This window comes from Sorex fumeus, unplaced genomic scaffold (assembly GCF_029834395.1).
Source record: "Sorex fumeus unplaced genomic scaffold, SorFum_2.1 ptg000063l, whole genome shotgun sequence".
NCBI lineage: Eukaryota > Metazoa > Chordata > Mammalia > Eulipotyphla > Soricidae > Sorex > Sorex fumeus.
The window spans coordinates 71,946,895-71,966,153 of record NW_026606120.1 but is presented as its reverse complement, the minus strand read 5'-3'; the positions used below and the strand labels follow the sequence as shown (position 1 = coordinate 71,966,153).

The window sequence follows — 19,259 nt, the reverse complement described above, 5'->3', positions numbered from 1 at the left end:
CCTGGAAACCACTAATACTATCCCCGATTCTCTTTTTTTCCTCAGTTTCTCTCTCAGTGATGTGAAACAGGTGTCTTACTTCTGGGACAGCACATGGTGGTTGTTCTTATCTGAGTTGGGGCTACACCAAATGATACCCAGAGGCTATTTCCTGGTCCAGTTAAAACAACAGTTATTACAGAAGCGAGGAAAACTACTGTTGGTTGAGAGCTATTCTGAAAAAGCAGTTTCAGAGACAAAATGTCTTCTTTTTTGCTTTTGAGATCACTCTTGGTAATGCTTAGAGATTTCTTCTGATTCTGTACTCAGGAACCACTCCTGGTGGTGTTCAGGAGACCATATGGGATGCTTAAGATTGAACCCAGACTGGCCGGCCACATGCAAGACAAATGCCCTACCCATTGTACTATTGCTCCGCCCCCCAGAGTCAAATATAAGATTTCATTTTATATTTGATTTCATTTTATATTTGAGGGTTGTCACCCTGACGATGCTCATGAGCTATTCCTGTCTTTGTCTCTGTGTTCTTGGTGCCGGGATCAAACTCAATACTCTCTTGCCTTTCAGAGATAACATTTCTATAACTGCAGAGCTGGACTGTCACTGTCACTGTCCTCCCGCTGTTCATCGATTTGCTCGAGCGGGCCCAGTAACGTCTCCATTGGAGACTTGTTGTTACTGTGTCTGGCATATCAAATACGTCACGGGGAGCTTGCCAGGCTCTGCCGTGCGGGCGAGATACTCTCGGTAGCTTGCCCGGCTCTCTGAGAGGGGCGGAGGAATTGAACTCGGGTCGGCCATGTTGGCTGCATGCAAGGAAAACGCCCTATTGCTGTACTATGGCTCCAGCCCGCAGAGCTGGACATTCTTAAAATATTTCTGATGTGAATAATCAGACAATGACAACAGCAAACCCTTAACAAACAGTAAACTACATACCAGGTATTGTTCCAAGTATATGAAATAAAAACTACGTTAACTTTTCTTTCATTTTTTTTCTTTTCCTTTAATTTTTTTTGGGGGGGCATATTTGACTGGGCTCAGAGCTCACTCCTAGCAGCGCTTGGGAGATCATATACATTGCCAGGGATTAAACTGGCGTCAGCAACATGCAGGCAGATGCCTTACCCTTTGTATTTTCTCTCTTGCCCCAACTTTGGTCTTCCTAATAACCTCAGGAGGTAAAAGATACACCTTCTACGGTGAAAAAATGAGGCATTAATGTTCAAGTACCTAGCTCTGGAGATAACAGGTAATAACTGGGCACCTGGGATTTATTCCCAGACTCTCTGCTTCCAGAGTTCATAACAACTGTGTTTCTCTTCAAGTCACAGAAAACAGGAGAAGAAATCCGGGTTCTCAGGCTTCCCTGCCCCTGGGAGATTTGCAGAGATGCTGGGGACGCAGGGAAGGGGGAATGGAACTCTCCAATGTGCTGACCCCCAGGACGTGCTCCAAGCCTGGCCTCATTTGAGAAGGTTATCAGAAAAGCAAAACTGCAGAAAGCCTGCAGGCCTGTGTCCCCCGGGACGATTCTGCTCTGCTGAGAGACAAGTGCAAGTTCCTTCTCCGACGGTTCCTGTTTACAGTGTTATCCTTTCCCACCCACTGGAGAATCTCCAGAACCAGCATTTTGATTTGGTGACAACAAGGAACAGCAACCACCTCACAAGGCAAAAATCCAAACCTGAAGTTTTATTGTGCTTTTCAGCCCAGCCCAAACAACCGCCACACCCTCCCCCAGGCTTCCGTCATTCCGTCTTCTCTGGACAGGCCTGTGGCAAGCAGAGGAGGACGAGTGGTGGCGTTAGGGGCAGGATGAGCCAGGACAAGGTGGGTGCAGACACAGGGGTGCAGTGGAGTCTCTTCCTGATTGCTGTTGTGTGGCTTGCAGCTGCTCTGAGGTGTCAGATGAGACTTGGATCTCCAGTAAAAAGAAGAGTCTGTTTTTTTTTTCTTTGGGGGAGGGGGGAATTGGGGGAAAGTGGTGAGGGGCGAGGGTGTGTCTTTCCAAAGGTAGATGAGAGAGGTTTTATGTTCTAAAGGAGGAAAAACATTTGTTTTTATGATTCAAAATATAAAAGGTACAAAGGGGCAGAGGGAAATATGCTTCCCTCTCCCACCCTGCCTCTGTTTTGGATGTTTACACGGTATCATTTTCTTTTTTATTTCTTTTTTTGTTTTGGGGTCACACCTGGCAGTGCTCAGGGCTTACTCGTGGATTTTTTTTTCTTTTTGGGTCACACCTGGCGATGCACAGGGGCTACTCCTGGCTTTGCACTCAGGAATCTCTCCTGGTGGTGCTCAAGGGACCATATGGGATGTTGGGAATAGAACGTGGGTTGGCTGCGTGCAAGGCAAACGCCCTACCCGCTGCACTACTGCTCTAACCCCAGGGCTTACTCATGGCTTTGCACTCAGGAAACACTCCTGGTGGTGCTCAGGGAACCATATGGAATGCCCAGGATTGAATTTAGACTGACCATGTGCAAGGCAAGCGCCCTATCTACTGTACTCTGGCTCCATTGACATTTTCTTTCCCCTTCCAGAAATTTCTCATACACACTTAACAACTCCCTTTGTACACAAAAAGAACAAGTTAGGTCTGTCCTTTTTTGCTACTTAAAAAAAACCTGACCAACACAGAGTGCATTTCATTATCTGTATAGAAGAGCTATTCCCTTCCTTTTCCTTCCCTTTCTTTCCCTTTCCTTCTCTTTCTTCCCTTTCCCCTTTCTTCTATTCCCTTTCTCCAGATTTTTACAGAAGAGAAAAACATTTCTACATTACTTAAATCACTAGATTCATTGTATGTATTTATGTTTTTAGGATATACATGGAGGTGCTCAAGACTTACTCCTGGCTTTTTTGTGCTCAGGGACCACTCCTGCTGGTGCTCAGTAGGACACATACGGTGCCAGAGATTGAACCCAGGTTGGGTATGGCAAATACCCTACTCACTGTGCTATCTCTCCGGTCCAATATCACTTGGTTTGTTTTTTGGGCCACACCTGATGGTGCTCAGGGGTTACTCTTGGCTTTGTGCTCAGGAGTTACACTTGACAGTGCTCAGGGGACCATATGGTATGTTGGGATCAAACCAAGGTGGGTCATTAGCAAGGCAAATGAACTGTGCTATCACTCCAGCCCCTCAATTTTGTAAATAAAGCAAAGTTACTTCATTAGTAACTTCCATCCTTCTGAGAGGAAAGTAGGTCTGGCCACAGAACCCTTGGCCACAGAACCCTTGGCTAATTCTGATACCTGGGCTTCATGGGGCTTCAACTTCAAAGGCGGTGGTGAGATACTCCTTCGGCACAATCCCAACGAGGCTGTTCAGTTCTCCTATCCACCAGCCATACATGTTATACTCCTAGCAAATGAAAACATAGTTTGTCATATTTTTCAATATAATTAAGTAAATTATTGAGACCAATAATTTGGTTATGCTTCTGTTAACCTCATGATGACTGCACTGGAGATTTTGCTGCAATGTGTTTTGGTTGACACTATCCCTCATTACTTGTATTCAATGCTAAAGAGTCATCCAGAAGAGGAAAGAGAGCTCTGCGTTCATTCTGCCACCTGTCGACACCGTTAGCACATTTGATGATGCCTTTGCTGAACACAGAGAACACATCTTCCATCCATCTGAGTAGACACAGCACTAAAGATATTCAGGGAGTCAGGCTATGTCATAGTTGCAATCGATAATATTGGTCACGGTCTTCTCCGTGCAAAGTGCTGCTTGCGTTCCCATGAGATGTATAATGATGAATCAGAACATTGCGTGCTCTCTGCGAGCTCATAGCACGGCACAGAGTAATGCCTTTGGAGTCAGACAGACGGGGATCTAATCCCCATGTGGTCCTTCAGCACCATGTGACCTTAGGATCTCCAAGGGTTAACATCCTCTTCTGCAAAAATAGGCTGATATCCCCTCCCCCACACCAGCCGCTACCCCTCCCCCCCAGTTCATGTGTAAGGATATCAGTGATGGCCATAAAAGGAAAAACAATTCAAAGCATATGATACATGTTGGGCAGCTTAGGCATGAGGTTCCGCCCCTGGAAGAGGTAGGAGGTTGACTATATCCATAGTGACAGGAAGAACACGAGAGCCATAGAGATGGACACGTGAAAAAGAGATTTGAGAGGATTTAAAATAAAGGGTAGACTCGGGGGAATGTGCAGTGGCTTAGAGCATCAGCCTTGCAGTTCCAAACTAGAGGTCTCACAGATGCCCAGCACGATGCTGGCAGCTCTGCTCTCTGTGTTCTCTGGCATGGCAAGAGATTTCAAGCATCAAAACTAAAAGGCGCGCAAGTCAGAATAACCTCACTCATAAACGCAATAGGAGGGAAATAACTGAGAGGTGGTTCCTGACCTACCCCTCTTCCCCCCACAGTGGCAAGCTTCAGTGGGAAGCCACTGTGGGGGGAAGAGAGGTAGGTCAGGAAAGGGACCACTGTGACAATGACAGAGGGAAGTGGTCACTCTGGATAGGGACTGGATACTGAAAGGAGGTAAAGAGATAATCAGCAACAGTACTATAAACCACAGTGCTTAAAAGGAAGCAGGACAAGTGCCTGCCATAGAGGTAGGCTGGGGGTCAGGAGGGGAACTAGGGACACTGGTGGAGGGATGTGGATGCTGGTGAAAGGATCCATGTTGGAGCACTGTATGCTTGAAATTCAGTCAGGAATGGCTTTATAATCTGTGGTGATTTAAAAGAAAAAAGAAAAATATGTGCAAGCACCATGGCCAGCAATTGCAGCCTCTGGTGTATGAGAGTGCAGTGGTGTATGCCTCAGTGAGCCCTGTGACCGAGTGTGCAAACACTGCAGCCTGATGTGTGACCTCCAGCAAGCATCCTGGCAAAGATGTGTGGTACTACAGACAGGTATATGTGTCACCCCTGGTCACCCCAATCCTGATGAGGGGATCTCCATCTCAATACAAATATCGAAAGAGTGGTCACAGGGTTGAGAACAGAGCTCCTGAAACTCAGAAGCTTTTCACAAGCCCAGAAGACATTGACCGTTCTGGGATTGTTCCTGAAAGCGTCGGAAAACGTTTTCTCTGTTAAGATGAAGAGTTAAAATTGGAACTGTCGTCTATTCTAGTTTAACTGGGTTTGGGGCACCCTGGAACTCTTATTTTTGCATACCTGGGTGCTGAGTTCTAAAAGGAAGAAAAAATCTCAATTGATGATCCAGTGAAACTCAGGGTCAAATTGTTGCTTTTGGGAAGTGTGGGATTCCCATACTTTAGACGGCTGCCTGTCAAGCTGCTCATCCTCAGTATGCTGCACATCTAACCCATAACCCTGCCCCTCTCCCTGGCCCAGGCCCCAATTTTCTTTACTTCCTATGCTCTTGATAGGAGTGAGTTGTACCTGTACCAGGCACCACCCTGGTATATCACTCCAGTCAGAAACCTACAAGTTGTCCCTAATTTCATCCTCCTTTCAAACAGTCCTGGGGTCTTGTGAATTTTCTCTCCAAGGGCCAGGGAGATGGCTCAAAGGATAGAGTGCATACTTTGCACACTGGAGTCCTGGTTTTAATTCCCAATTCCATCTAGTCCCCTGAACATTGATCCAGGAGTAGCTTCTGAACACTGCCAGTTGCGACCCAAAAGCAAAGCACAAAAAAATCAGAGAAATAATTTCTCTCCAAAATATTATTGGAATTAACTTCCACTGCCAAATACCCAAGAGTGATGTCACTGTCCTCTCCCATGGGGATTACACATCCAATCTTCAGATGATTTCTTTTCTTCCTCTTCTTTTTTTCCAGGCCACACACACTGGTGGTCAGAGATCACTCCTGGTGTGGTTCAGAGACCATATGAGGTGCCAGGTATTGAACCCGGGTCAGCCATGTGCAAGGCAAGTGTCCTACCCACTATACTATCATTTGGGCCCCTATTGTCAATTTAATAAGGTGAACAAGATCCTGTGTGACATGCTCCCAATCCCCCTGCCCAGGATTGTCACTCACCCCTCAGTAGAGGATCTGGTGACCCCCTTCATTAAACGGAAGCTCTTATAACCTCTCCTCTGGGCCACAAGCTCTCCCACGTGGGACCTTTTACTCTGCCTGTTAAGCTGCTCCATCTCTCCTGCCTTTTACAGGCCTGTCTCCTAAGCAGCCACCAGATTTCCATTCCTGTGTCACTTTCTAGAAGCTTCTGCTGTGCTCTCTCTGTGGGGGGCCCCCAGCTAGGCCCACCGTGCTACGTCCTGAGAATCTCAAGAAATGAATTCATATTGCTGCTCGCATCCACCTACCTGTGTCTCACTGTCCCCACCGCGGGGGAAGGTCCAGTGAGAGCTGGGCCCTGGATTTGTTTGCTCCTGGGTCCCCAGTACTCAGCAGGGTACCTAGCACCCAAGGGGACCTGAGGAATGCTTGTTAAATGAGGTTACGAAGAAATGAAGGGAGCAATGGGGATTTATGGTCTCCACTGAGCAGATTTAGTTACAACTAACTCAGATATTCCCCTGGTGACTCAAGGGTGGTGGCAGGAAGAGAGCAACGGCCTGTGGAGCCAATTTCCCTGAGTGGCTTCCTAAATACCCAGAGTCTCAAGGGCCCAATGAGCTGAGACAATGGGGGGATCCTAGGGAACTAGTTTGGTTGAATCAGTCTCATAGATGCAAGTCTCCACTGCCTCCTTCCCTCCCGCCCACCACAGTCTCTACCACACTTGCCGTTCCCTGGTTCTCTCCTGCCTCCAGGCCCACTTCTCCTTACTCCTCACTGCACTGCCTGATGGGGGCAGTGTTGGGGGGTTCAGGACATGGGGTGCAGGTGGGGGAAATGACTCAGAAATTCTTGGCCTGTGCTGGTTAGAACATCTAAAAGTTTTTATTTATTTGCTTCGGTTTTGGGTGACACCTGAAAGTGTTCAGAAATTTCTCTTGGTGGTTCTCAGAGGACCATATGGGATGCCAGGGATCAGACCTGGCTTGGCTGCAGGCAAGTGCATTAACCCTATTCTCTGTCTCTCTCTTTCCAGCCCAGGACATTTAAAATTTTTTTTTTTATTGAAATAGCCCGGCAAGCTACCGAGAGTATTCGATATGCCAGACACAGTAACAACAAAGTCTCCAATGGAGACGTTACTGGGCCCGCTCGAGCAAATCGACGATCAACGGGAGGGCCTTTACCTTACCTTACCTTATTGAAATACCATGAGAGCAGTTACAAATTTTTCGGTTTAAGTCTCGGTCATACAATGATGAAACACCCGACCCTTCACCAGTGCACATTTTCCTCCACCAAAAACCCCAGTATTCCCCCCATCCCACACCCTCTCCCTACCTGTGTGGCAGATGATTTCCACATTAGTCTCTCTCTACTTTGATTACATTCAGTATTTCAACACCAAACCCACCATTATTATTTGGGATTTTACCCCAACACTCAGATCTGCTGAAAAGGCAACATTAGACAATTTGTTTTCTATTGCTGATTATTAATTGCATATGATGATACGCTGCCACTATTGCGGCCACGTGATTTTGGAATTCTGAAGTTTTAATAATTAAATTTGGAGGGATTTCTGCCAAAAGTTGCTGGGTTCCGAGCTTTGCTTCTGAGTCTCTGGGATCATGGCTGATAAGCGGCTCAATCAGCAGCCAGAGGGTTTGTCTGTGGGCGGCAACTCGGGGTGTCATAGGGGCAGGGGGGGGTCTTGGTGGTGGTGGTGCTGGAAAGGGCTGGCTCCACCCCATCCCATGAGGTCCTGCATTTCTCATCACTGCGGGCCCCTCCCTGGCTGTCCCTAGGCCTCTGGAAGATGGCGGCAGCGACCAAGCCGCCAGGGGAAATAGGCCAAGGCACAAAACCCATTCCCACCTGGGGTGGTCCAGCACCGGAAACCTAATGCATAGTCCAGACACATTTCTGCCAAAAGCTACTGAGTTCTGAGCTTTGTTTCTGAGTCTCTGGGATCATGGCTACAGCCCAGACCATTTTAAATTTCTTTCAGTACAAGTCACAAGAGCTCTTAGGGCATTTTTTTTGGGGGGGGTCACACCGAGTGATGCTCAGGGGTTATTCCTGGCTCTGCACTCAGGAATTACTCCTGGCGGTGCTTGGGGGACCGTATGGGATGCCAGGGAATGAACCTGGGTCAGTTGCATGCAAGGCAAACGCCCTATCCGTTGTACTACCATTCCAGCCCCTTTTAGGGCATTTCTATCATGAGTTTTCTTGCAGTGTGGCCTTGCCTTTGCGTGTCTCTGGAATAGGCCATATCTATAGGACCTGGCTATGAAGGGAAACAAGAGTCTCCTTTCCTGCCCTCAGAGAGCTTCAGCTTTTCTGCCATTTCCCCAGCTGGGATATTGGGGGCACAATGTTGCCTAATGGTCTTTTGATCAAAGTCAACGTGCTTGCGAGTTGTGAAGTGTCCTCCACTGTTGCACCCTGAGACGCTTGGCTGGGCTTCCCTCCCTACAATCATTTAAGACTGCAGACCCTGACGCAGGCTTTATCCCACCACCTCCAGGAACCCAAATGCCAGGAGTCGGGACTGAGCTCTGGGAAGGTGGCCCCTGCCAACCTGAGGAGGATACAAACAGGGAGCAGATGAGGCCCAGCAGGGCATCTCTCCAAAAACCCATCGCCCAACCTGTGCCCTCTTGCTGGAGGGGAGTGAGGGAGGGACCACAGCAGATGCATGCAACCCCCCCAACGGAGGAGAGAGCTGAAATGAGCGAAATCCACTCTCTGCCCTTCAAAACAAAAGAGCAGGCAGAAGTCTGAGACTGGGAGAGTAGAGGCAGCCCGCTGCGGGAGCCTGGGAGCTTAATCAAAGCACCTACAGGTCTTGGGATCTGACTGTCTTTTCCAAATTTCTTCCCTTGGCTGGATACCCGCAAAAGGGCTGCAGGGTTGAGATGCTGAAAGCATGAATGGAACGTTTCTAGCCTTCTCTTCCACTACCACCCCCCACCCCATGCATGGCTCCAACCCCATCTGAACACCACGAGGTATTTTAAAATAATTTCTACTTTGATGAATTGCTGGGGAGTCCACAATTGCTCATAATCAAAGGGAGAAAAATGCAAATGAGATCCGGCCGAGAACTATCACCACCAAACGTTTATTTCACTGCACAGTGCCAAAAAGAATTAAAACAACATTAAACTCACAGCAATCATGTTTAAGCCCTCGTTTCCAAGTGCCAAATTGCACCACTCTGGATCATACAGATGTTCGTTAATTATGCTAATTTTTATTAAACTATTAAAATGGAGCGAGTACTGGCTCAGCCCGGCAGACCCCAGCTCTGAATGAACTCTGCTCTTGTCTGGAGGTGCTAATTTACTGCATTTTTATTAAGTTGCTGATTCTTGGATTTTAGTTGTGGGGTGGACAGCAGCGAGACCTGCATTCCAACGTTTTCTGTCATCGGAGTTCTCTTTGCCCAGATGTTGGGAAAGATCTGAAAAGTGCTGACTGTCCAGGAGTGCCAGAATCCTCACAGTGGGCCACACACTTTTAAGTGTCAGTGGAGAGAAGAACTACAAGATCTCTGGCTCCTTAGCCATACGCACCGTACATGGTGGAGCTGTTAGGATACAGACTTGTTAATCCAAGAGGCTCTGGATGAGAAGATAAAAGCTATTTAGGAACCCAGACCAATCTTTCACGTTGGTGTTAACTTCTTGCCACCATCTTTGGAGAAACCTTTTGCTTGAAGACAATCCATGTGGCTTTTCTCATCACAGACATGTCTAAGCTGGGTTAAACAGTCGCTTCTCTCACAATACCATCCTTGCCCTACCTCCTTGAACCTTACTCCTGACTTTCACAAAGATGCCTTAAAAATGAAGGCTGGCTACCTGGACCCCATCATTTGGTGGGAGATGATGAGCTAGACACGGTACTTAACACTAGCACCCATCAAACCTTTGCTTGATGGGGGATCATATACTACCATAAAAGGATTTATGTGGTGAATCTCCAACAAGAGGGAAGGAAAGGAAGAAGAAAACACAAACCCCTATCAAATGTGCCATAAAATGAACTGCGACTTCTAGAAACAAAAAGCAGTATGGCCGCCAACCCCGGGCCTGGCTCGCAGCTTGACTCTGCCTCCAGTGGCTTCCCATTGCTGTTTATGCTTTCAAGACTATCATGGACCTCCTTGGTGCTCCTCCTGTCACAGGGCCCTGAGTCCCCGTGTGGCGCCGCAAATACCCTGTCAGTAGGGGTCAGGGGCTATCAGGGGGAAACCCAGCAGGCGCCCATCATAAGCCTTAAAAGAGATTAAATACCCGGACTCCATGATTGCTACATTTTAATTTCTCTCCTCCCTGCTGGTTCCTATTTGTATAAGCGCTTCCATAGCTCCCCTGGAGTAGCACAGACATGACCTGGAATGACCATCCTGTCTTGGGATGAGAATTCAATTTCTAGGCTCAGTGAATCCTAGGCTGTTTCAACAGAAGGAAATCACCACTCTTAAACTGGAGTCTGGGAACCCCTGGCCTGTTTGTGGATGGACGTGAAGGGATCTTTGGACTCCTTGAAAGTTGTATAAAATGTTGTGTGCACATGTGTGTGCTTCTTCCCTACAGTGAGGACCAGACATTTTTTTGTTCTCAAAGGCCACTCCAGAGTTTCTGAACCAGCACTTGAGGGCAGGGAAACAATGGTCCTTATGGCCTGGATCTGTACTTCGGCCCATTGTGGTCTTCTTCCCTCTCCTTCCTCTTTTTTTTTTTTTGGTGGGGGGATCACACCTGACGATACTCAGGGGTTACTCCTGGCCCTGAACTCAGGAATATTTTAGTCACGCCTGATGATGCTCAGGGGACCATATGGGATGCTGGGAATTGAACTCAGGTGGGTCGCCCGTAAAGCAAGTCCTTTATCTGCTGTACTATCTCTCCGGCCCCACCCCTTCCTCTTATTTTTAATTTATATATATATATTTATAGTGAAATGAGATCAAGAATAGTTGTGCCTGGCATTCTGAATTTCCTAGGTTTGGGCCTCCAGCGTCAGAGTCCACATTCAGAGACTGACTGAGCTTGTTTGTCCTTCCAAGAAGAATCTCTTTAAATGGTGACTTAAAAGAGTGGGATCTTCTCCTTGCTTCCATTCAAATCAACATGATGGCTTTTGGAGCAAGCCACTTGACACTGTCGGTTCCCCTGAGAATGTTCCTAATAGAATTGTTCTCTTTTCACATCGAATTGGACTTCTGGAAGCCTCTGTGGAACACAATTCCCAGAAAATGTCTCATGCTTTCATTCTTCTAACCATCAAAGTTCACTGTATCATTGCTTGTAAACAAGAGAATTTCTTTTCAAGAGGGCAATCAATCAGCTCCTAACATGAAAGATCAATAAATGCCTGATATATGTATGGGAAAGGCCAATCAATCATAGAATTATTGGTCTATGATTGCTTATTTCTCATATTAGTGTTTGTGCATCATGCATTATCATTGGTAAAGATGGAAAATCTGAATTCCTAAGCAGGGTAGATTGTTGGGCTCCCAGGGTCAGGCAAACACATCACACTTTTCCTCCGAGTTATCTTACAAATTCTCTAGCCCGAAAATCTAGCTTTGGAAGTTTAATGTGTTCTTAGGATATCGTACCTTATTAAATAAATTAGGGGCTGGAACCATACACTTAAGAAATAGCTGCAGAGAAAAAAGCAAGACTGGGAGCAGGAATTTCGAACACCGAGGACAAACAGGTACTGATTTTCAGCAAGATATTTTTATGAAGAGATTTTTTTCTAGGAGGCGAAAGAAAGGGTCAAGCTGGGTGGGCAGTAGGTAAGGGTGTTGGAACCTGTTCGTTCAAAGGCTGGCAGTGCCTTGGGCAGTGTGGCAGCCCCTCTAGGGTGCTTCCCACTGGGTTTTAAGCTCTAGGCCATCACTTTCTCTTTTGTCTCCATTATTCAGAGTTTTGATTTATAAATCATAATAAAAATGAATTATTAAATTGGCCTCAATTGAACTAGTTTTATTTATTGTACATTCCAGGGAGTTTTGCTAACCTGGAGGCTGATAGGCCTGGATCAAGTATATGTGGGGAAGTGGCAAAGGGGACACGAAGGCTGGAAGGTCAGTGAAAGCAATTGTGGGGGGGGTGGCTGACAACAATACTACACAACTGACCCCCAGCCCCTGCTAAGTGTTCTCAGGAGAGGAGGGACATGTCACCTCGATGGAGGAGGTGGGAGCTAATTTTCGGGCTTGGTGCTTGAGTTCCCAATTGGGGTTGATTGGACAATGCCCGAGTAAGGGTTGGGAGGCGCCCACAAACCACACACTGTGGGTGATGAGCGTGTGGGCAGAACACTGTGCCTGACACAAAGACCATCAGCTGCTGCGAAGGTGAGAGGGAAGGCAATGCCCTAAGAACGGGGAAACCAGAAAGCAACACGCCTTGAACTTGGCTCAAAGAAGGGAGAAAGGATAAAGGGCAGGTAAACAAACACTTTGCAGATGGAAGCAAACAAGGTGCCAAGTGCAGAATTCAGGAACAATAGAGACAGCACCATTTCAGAGCTGATAGAATTGTGATACCATGTGAGACCGGAGTATTAATATGTATTCCATAAACTGTGCCGCTCGCAGCTTTGCACTGCTCTGTTTTGCTCTGACCGCAGTACCAGCCTCAGGCACCACAACACAATTTGGAAACAATGTGACGGAAATGTTTAATCTGCTCGGCCCATCTGTGCTGCGTATTTCTCCAGATCTCCCTGAGAGAGGCGCCTTGAATCTCCACATTGCCTTTAATATTCTCCTAAATCACCTCCCCACTGCACTTCAAGGGCCATTGCTACAATATCACAGGTTCATCTAAAGTGCAATGGGGAGGGGGTTGGGGGGAGATGCAGGCTGGGATATTTTTTATTTTAAAATAATTTCCAGAGATCGTCTTTTCTGCTTCCTTTTTAAAAAAAGAAGAAAAGTTATTCTACTGTTGCCGTAAGGTTATTGAGGTTGTTTGGTGGAAAACAGAGTAGGATGGAGTGGAATCATTCTCCAAAGAATTATTTTTATTAATCTCGATTCCCTCAATTGGACCTGGGAGGGGGGTGAGCAGATGCTCATTTTCTCTTCTTTTTTTTCGCACCTTGCTAGGGTGATGTGTTCATTTGGGGCTGGTGCCTCTTTGCTTTACGCTGTCTGCGTTTGGCTCTGCCTAGTTCTGAACAAAGCTATCTCGCTCCAGACAGATCTACATTTAGGCCGTGGCCAACATGCCCTCAGCAGAAAGGAACATAGTGGACAGGATTAATTTTCTGTTAAAAATCTTAGCTCTTTTCTCAATCACCATAGATGCTGAGTATCCTATTTCTATCGCCTTCCCCCCCCTCCCCCCGACACACTTGATTTTACCAGGTCCAGTGATTTGGGACTAGAAGGTAGGGAGCTGGGCTAGGTTTCAGAAAAAAGAGGGGGTGACGAGTTACCCTGTTTCAGAGCTTAGACAAATGGAAGAGCTGCACATCACCAAGAAAATTAGGAATCTTTTGCTTTGTGAATTAAAGAAATGAATAATTTAATCCTCAAGATTGTTCCGGCGAGAGGGAAAGGCGACGTCCCAGTTGCGAAACCCTACAGCCTGTCGGTGTGTTACATCATCTGCACACATAGGCGTTTCCATGACAACCGCTTATAGCTTCATTTCCTGGATCCCTCTAGGGGGTGTCACAGCCAGATCCACCTGCTTTTCACCCTACCCTCGGTGGGGTCATGGTAAGGTCGCCAGAATAAATGAACGCGGGTACTAATGATCTGTTTACTGCTGTTTATGCTCTGTGTGTGTCAGGGGCACGCACATTTAGAGAGCTCATTATGGTTGCAATTAGAATGCACCATCGCTAGATATTTAACTCCTTTTTCTTTTAAATTAGCATTTTAATAACATTCTTTGAGCAGAGAAACAAAATGACCATTTTTCACGGACAAACTTCTAGCTGTAGGTGCAACTTTAATGGCAAAGTTGTGAAGGGGAAAGAAGGGAGGGGAAAAAAGGCCATTTTTACTACTTTCACCCTCCTCCTTACCAAAAGGATATTTTTATTTGCTTTCTAACACACTCAATTTCCTAAATTTGTTTTGAATCCAATTATTTTGGGTGGTTTAAAGTACTGCATTCTTGTTGGACGGAAATTAGCAGCGATTGAAATTAACTTTCTATGTGACCTGTGAAAGGGGCTAAAATAATTACAAGTGTGTATAAGAAACCTTTTCTCCTAAAGATCCTAGTTGTAGGATTGGGCTGTGATCCGATGATACCATTACAGGAATATCTTAATACAGTAACCGCAAGCACTGTTTTCTCTAAATAGGCAATGGCGATTGTTATTTCTGTTTCATCATTCTCACGGTTATTTTATAAGAGGACAAATGGTGGCAAAACTTGGCATCATTGACAGGATAACTAAGAAGCAGGAAGAACGAAAATAATAACACAGCATCCCTGCCATTAAAACAAATGGCAAAGATCTTTGAGCATCATAAAGCCAGAGACACAAAACAGCAGAGATCAAGTGGAGAACCACTCGTCAGACTATTCCACAAGGCATTGCTTTTGAAGGAATCAACCAACACCTCTGCTAGGTGTTTATATCGATGCTCTGTTTGTGGAAAGTACGGTGAAAAATAACAATTTGAATGTTTCGATTATCTTTCCCAGTCTGTTCCATTTTCATTATTTATTTCCTATAAATCGGGACCTTGCTGAACATAATTCTGCAGACAAGGAGGTGGATGGGACAGCCAATGTGAACGAGGAGATAGATGGTGGGTGCGTGTAAGATAGATGCTATGCGTTTATGAAAAGGAGCAGTATGTCTGCGTGTGAACATCCACAAAGTAGAGCAAGCGAGCGTGGAAACTATAACGGGTATTTATAGGTGGGAAAAGAGGTGCAAGGAAGACTGTACGGGAGCAAGCACCTCGAATGGGAAAGGGTTGCTTTTCCCTTGCCCCTTGCAGTCTGCAACCAAGTTCTGCCTGTCTTAGCCCAGGCTTGCAGTGGCTCCGGTGAAGCCTCACAAGCCTTTCCATGACAACAGACGGAGATTTCACAGCCAGAAGACTCAGGAGGTCGATAGTTGAAAAGCAAGAGTTAGAAAGAGATCTTTATTGACATCAAAACAATCCCACTTGGAAAAATAGACAAACAAACAAACCACAAACCACCCCACAACCCAATGATAGAAGGAGGAAAAAATTTAAAGCCACAGCAGGAAAAAGAAAAGCCGGGCCTTTACAAAAATGCAGGTTTAGAATGTTTACGCTTTCGGATCAGCCTACTTGCATCTTAGAAACTGTCATTTCATAAATAAAATACGGATGGCATAGACTATAATTTGGCGATAGCTACCCCAGGACATATCTTAGATGCACTTCTGTTATTTTAATTAAATACTGCATTATGGTTTGTGACAACTACATAGCTATAGCGTAAATGAATTCGGAATTAAAGTGTTACTTAGGCATCCAGTAATTTTTGTTTCATTCCTCAGTTTTACAAAGCAAATAGCTATAAAATCAAGATGTTTGTTCATTTACAGATGGAACAGGATTGTTGATCTGTTTTTCTCCCCCCTCCTTAATCTTCATGCACAAAAAGAAGGCAGAGCGCAGAGTCTGGCTCCCAATACTCTTAGCTTATGAACACATCACAAAGAAAAACACATCCCCTTGACTATAATGTGAAGTACTGAATATTAATTGCTGGTATTATGCTTATCTTTCTAGCCGGGTTCTGTCTTTTAACAATTATTCTGATGGGCTGTTGTCTTGCAGTGCCAGGAGATTTTTTTTCTCTCCTCTGTTTATTTTTATTTTATTTAAAAAACAACATCTTAAGGTTCAAAACGCTACTTGGAAGTTTTTAGTAGTTTGGACTTTCCTCAAATAAAGACTATTAGTGGGAACAGAGAAACTGTCAAATATCTTTGCCAAAAAGATGTTACACATTATGCAACCCAAAGAAAAAATACATTTTCATTTTAGCAATATTAATGTTTCCTTAATGAAACTAGAGAAGGCATTACAATTTGATATAATCAATGGGTTAGTTTAAATGTCACTTCACGAGCAAATCAGGAAGAAAGGTTTGAAATATCCCCATTTATCAGACACAGAAATTAATATGGCAGAGTAAAAGGATTTTTGTTCAAATCTGAGGATGTAATTATATCCTGAATGCATCCATATATCAAGATGAAAATTTTAAATAGCAAGTTTTCTGAAATCATTGTCTATTATTTTCAGTTCGAGAATCAATAGAATCTTTTTATTAGTCTTAAATACCCTGCATCTGGCAATGCCTGCTCATTTCGGCTTTTCTGTGTTCTGATTACCCCACGCCCCCCCATAACTAATCCTATAAACTGCACAGAAGTTACCGCCCTGTATGTTTGCAATGGAGTTATAATTTGCTTCATTATTCTGCTAGTTTGGTTGGAAGGTTGAATCCATACACTCCCAAGAAGCCCTGGCAGATAGAGACTTGGGGAGGTTGAGTTCCTTTTGAGAAAATAATTATACAGAAACAAAGCTGCTGTGACTCCTTTTAAATAGAGCATCTCACCAAAATGTCACCCAGCCTCTTTGGCAGATTAGTGAGGAGTTTATTACTAAATCTCTGTCTAATAAACGTGCAGTTGACTCTAGAGGAGCTGCTTGTTATAATACTGGCAGTGGAAAATGGAAGGAATGTCACAGTTAAAGACACAAATTTTCCCCATAATATATTCGAATGGAAACCTCTGAATCCAATACGACATGGGCATATCTAATAAATTCACAATATTTCAGTCTCAACAGCCTTCACCGGTTAGTTTTAAAGATTTATGTGGTAAAAAATTACTCAGTGATGAATATGGTTTATTCTGTGCAGTATTGGAGGTATAAGGAATTAAACTACCGTCTTTAACAGTGAATTTATTATTACCTCTGTCAAAAGACGAAGCCTTTAACAGCATTTGTTATAAATTCACTGCAAAATAAATGGCTGGATTTTTTTTTACACTGGAGTTTGTAAAGCGTGGGGAGATTCTAAGCATTAACCTAACCCTGCCATGGCTTAGATGGTTCTAGGTAAATATTTCTGCTCAGGTCTCAGTCCTCACTGTTAATTATCTGAGGTGGGACTTTCCACCTGACAGAAAAGTGTGTGTGTGTGTGTGTGTGTGTGTGCAGGAAGAGTCCTGATCAGAATAACAATTTAGGGGTAAGGCGATTAAAGTGGAAAGTGCCAGTTTTATTCTCATTAAAAAATGGCCTTTTATAATATATGGCCAGGGTTTGGAGGACAGGGTTGAGATGCAAGTGAGTCTCTTGTTAGCGGGTTTACATGCTCCTTATGCACGGGAACATCAACACACACACACACACACACACACACACACACACACCCTCTTCTTTTTGTCCTCTCTTGGAATGGGTGTCCCCTCATTTATAAAAATTACCTGGAAGGAATGAGGCTGCCAGGGTTTGTTCTAGACGATTGGTTCCTGTCTGGGGGAAAGGAATGGCCTCTACTGAATTTGACCGGTGTATGACCGTTGCCTTCCAGCTGACCCCAAATCCCATTCCCATCCTCCTAACTCTATAGTCTCCCATAGGGGTTATTAATGAGAGAAAACACCACCACCATCATCATCTTCGTCATCACAGCACAGTGCTGACCTGCTTGTTAACATGAAAGGAGGTGGTGGGGGATGCTTCTGTGTCTCTTTTGTATCATCATAAATAAGAAAAGATATTTTGGGAGGGTATCCCCTCATCCACTTCTTTTGGTCAGGTCAGAGGTGAATAATAATAGCCCTCTCACAGGCATTGATCAGCTTCATCAGATTGTTTGGGCCGCCTGTGCCCCAGGCCCATATTCTTCCCACTTACTACCCCCAAATTAACTCCCAATAACCCTGCCCATCCCCCACTAAGCTAAGCGGCGGGTTTGGTGCCTGAGGAAGTCCAGAATGGACACTAGATGTCACCAAATACCTCCTTTCCCTCAAAACCCTGAATTTTTTTTTTTTAAGAAAAACAACCCCAAAACCAAAACCAAAACCACTCATTTAAAGCAATTGAAGAAATTAACTTATCTGTTTTTATGAGGGTTGTGTCACATTCAGCTAAGCACACTTAAAAGAGGAAGCATTTCTACATTCAGATAATTTTTTTTTACAACATACAAATCTCTTTTGGAGAAGATGGGGTCAGGCAGGGGGAAAGGTCTACATTCTTTAAATAGTCTGAGAAGACTGAGAACACTGTGTGTTAAAAAACCCATTACAGCGACACAGTGTCACGGCAGTGTCGCCCAGGAGTGCTGGGAACAGGCCTGTTGCCTTCAGAGAACTAAACGCTGGGTTTGGAGCCAGGATCCAGCTGGAGTTTAAGTAGCTCCAACCAGGGCTAGGAGTGAAATATCACCCAGAAGCTAGTCTGTCTCATCCACACGCAGCCCAGAGCCTTCTTCTGATCAACTCCTGCATTTGATGAGAAAATTGACCTGGCTTGTAGGGTTTCCTGTTTCCATAGCAACTGCCCCAGCCTTAGAAGACAACCCAGCACTGTATGTTTGGACTGCAAGAGAATCTTCCCATCCTTGGAGCCACTGCATAAATATAAACCTTGTGTGGTTTATACTTGTTGCTCTTAGAATGATTTCCATTGAAATAAAGAGGGACAAACGGGAGGAGGTTAAGGCCAACTCAGGAGGCTCATTATAGAGGCTGAGGAGATGGGAGTCAGGGGACTTGCTTTCTTTTCTTTTTTGGCTTTTGGGTCACACCAGGGTTTACTCCTAGCTTTATGCTCAGGGATCACTCTTGGTGATGTTCGGGGACCACATGTAGCATCAGGGATTGGACAGAAGTCGGCTATGTGCAAGACAAGAGCCTAACCCATCTATTTTCTCTTGAGCCCAGGGAGATCTCTTCTGTTTTCTGGTTAATTGAGAAAGAGTTGTTTTGTTTTGTTTTTTGTTTCTGGGCCACACCTGATGGTGCTCAGGGGTAACTCCCGGCTCTGCAACCAGGAATTACTCCTGGCAGTGCTCAGGGGACCGTATGGGATGCCAGGGATCAAACACAGCTCGGCAATGTGCAAGGCAAAATGCTCTACCCACTGTACTATCTTTCTGGCCCCTACTGAGAGTTTCTTGCCCTTATCTGCTGATAGCTCATGCTACTACTATAAATTAGTTCTGGAACACAAGATTTAATTTTTTTTGTTTTT

General features: G+C 45.1%; 1 protein-coding gene across 1 annotated transcript in view; it reads right to left on the bottom strand.

Annotated features, from left to right (window-relative positions):
• Window positions 1-1,718: 1,718 nt before the first annotated feature.
• SKAP1 (src kinase associated phosphoprotein 1) overlaps window positions 1,719-19,259 on the bottom strand; it is a 320,308-nt gene continuing 302,767 nt past the window's right edge. Inside the window, exons 12-13 of the mRNA XM_056126663.1 lie at window positions 3,265-3,373; window positions 1,719-2,039 (exon numbers count right to left, since the gene is read on the bottom strand). Coding sequence (XP_055982638.1) covers window positions 3,272-3,373 — 102 coding nt within the window. The 3' untranslated portion in view covers window positions 1,719-2,039; window positions 3,265-3,271. The remainder of the gene's footprint in view (window positions 2,040-3,264; window positions 3,374-19,259) is intronic.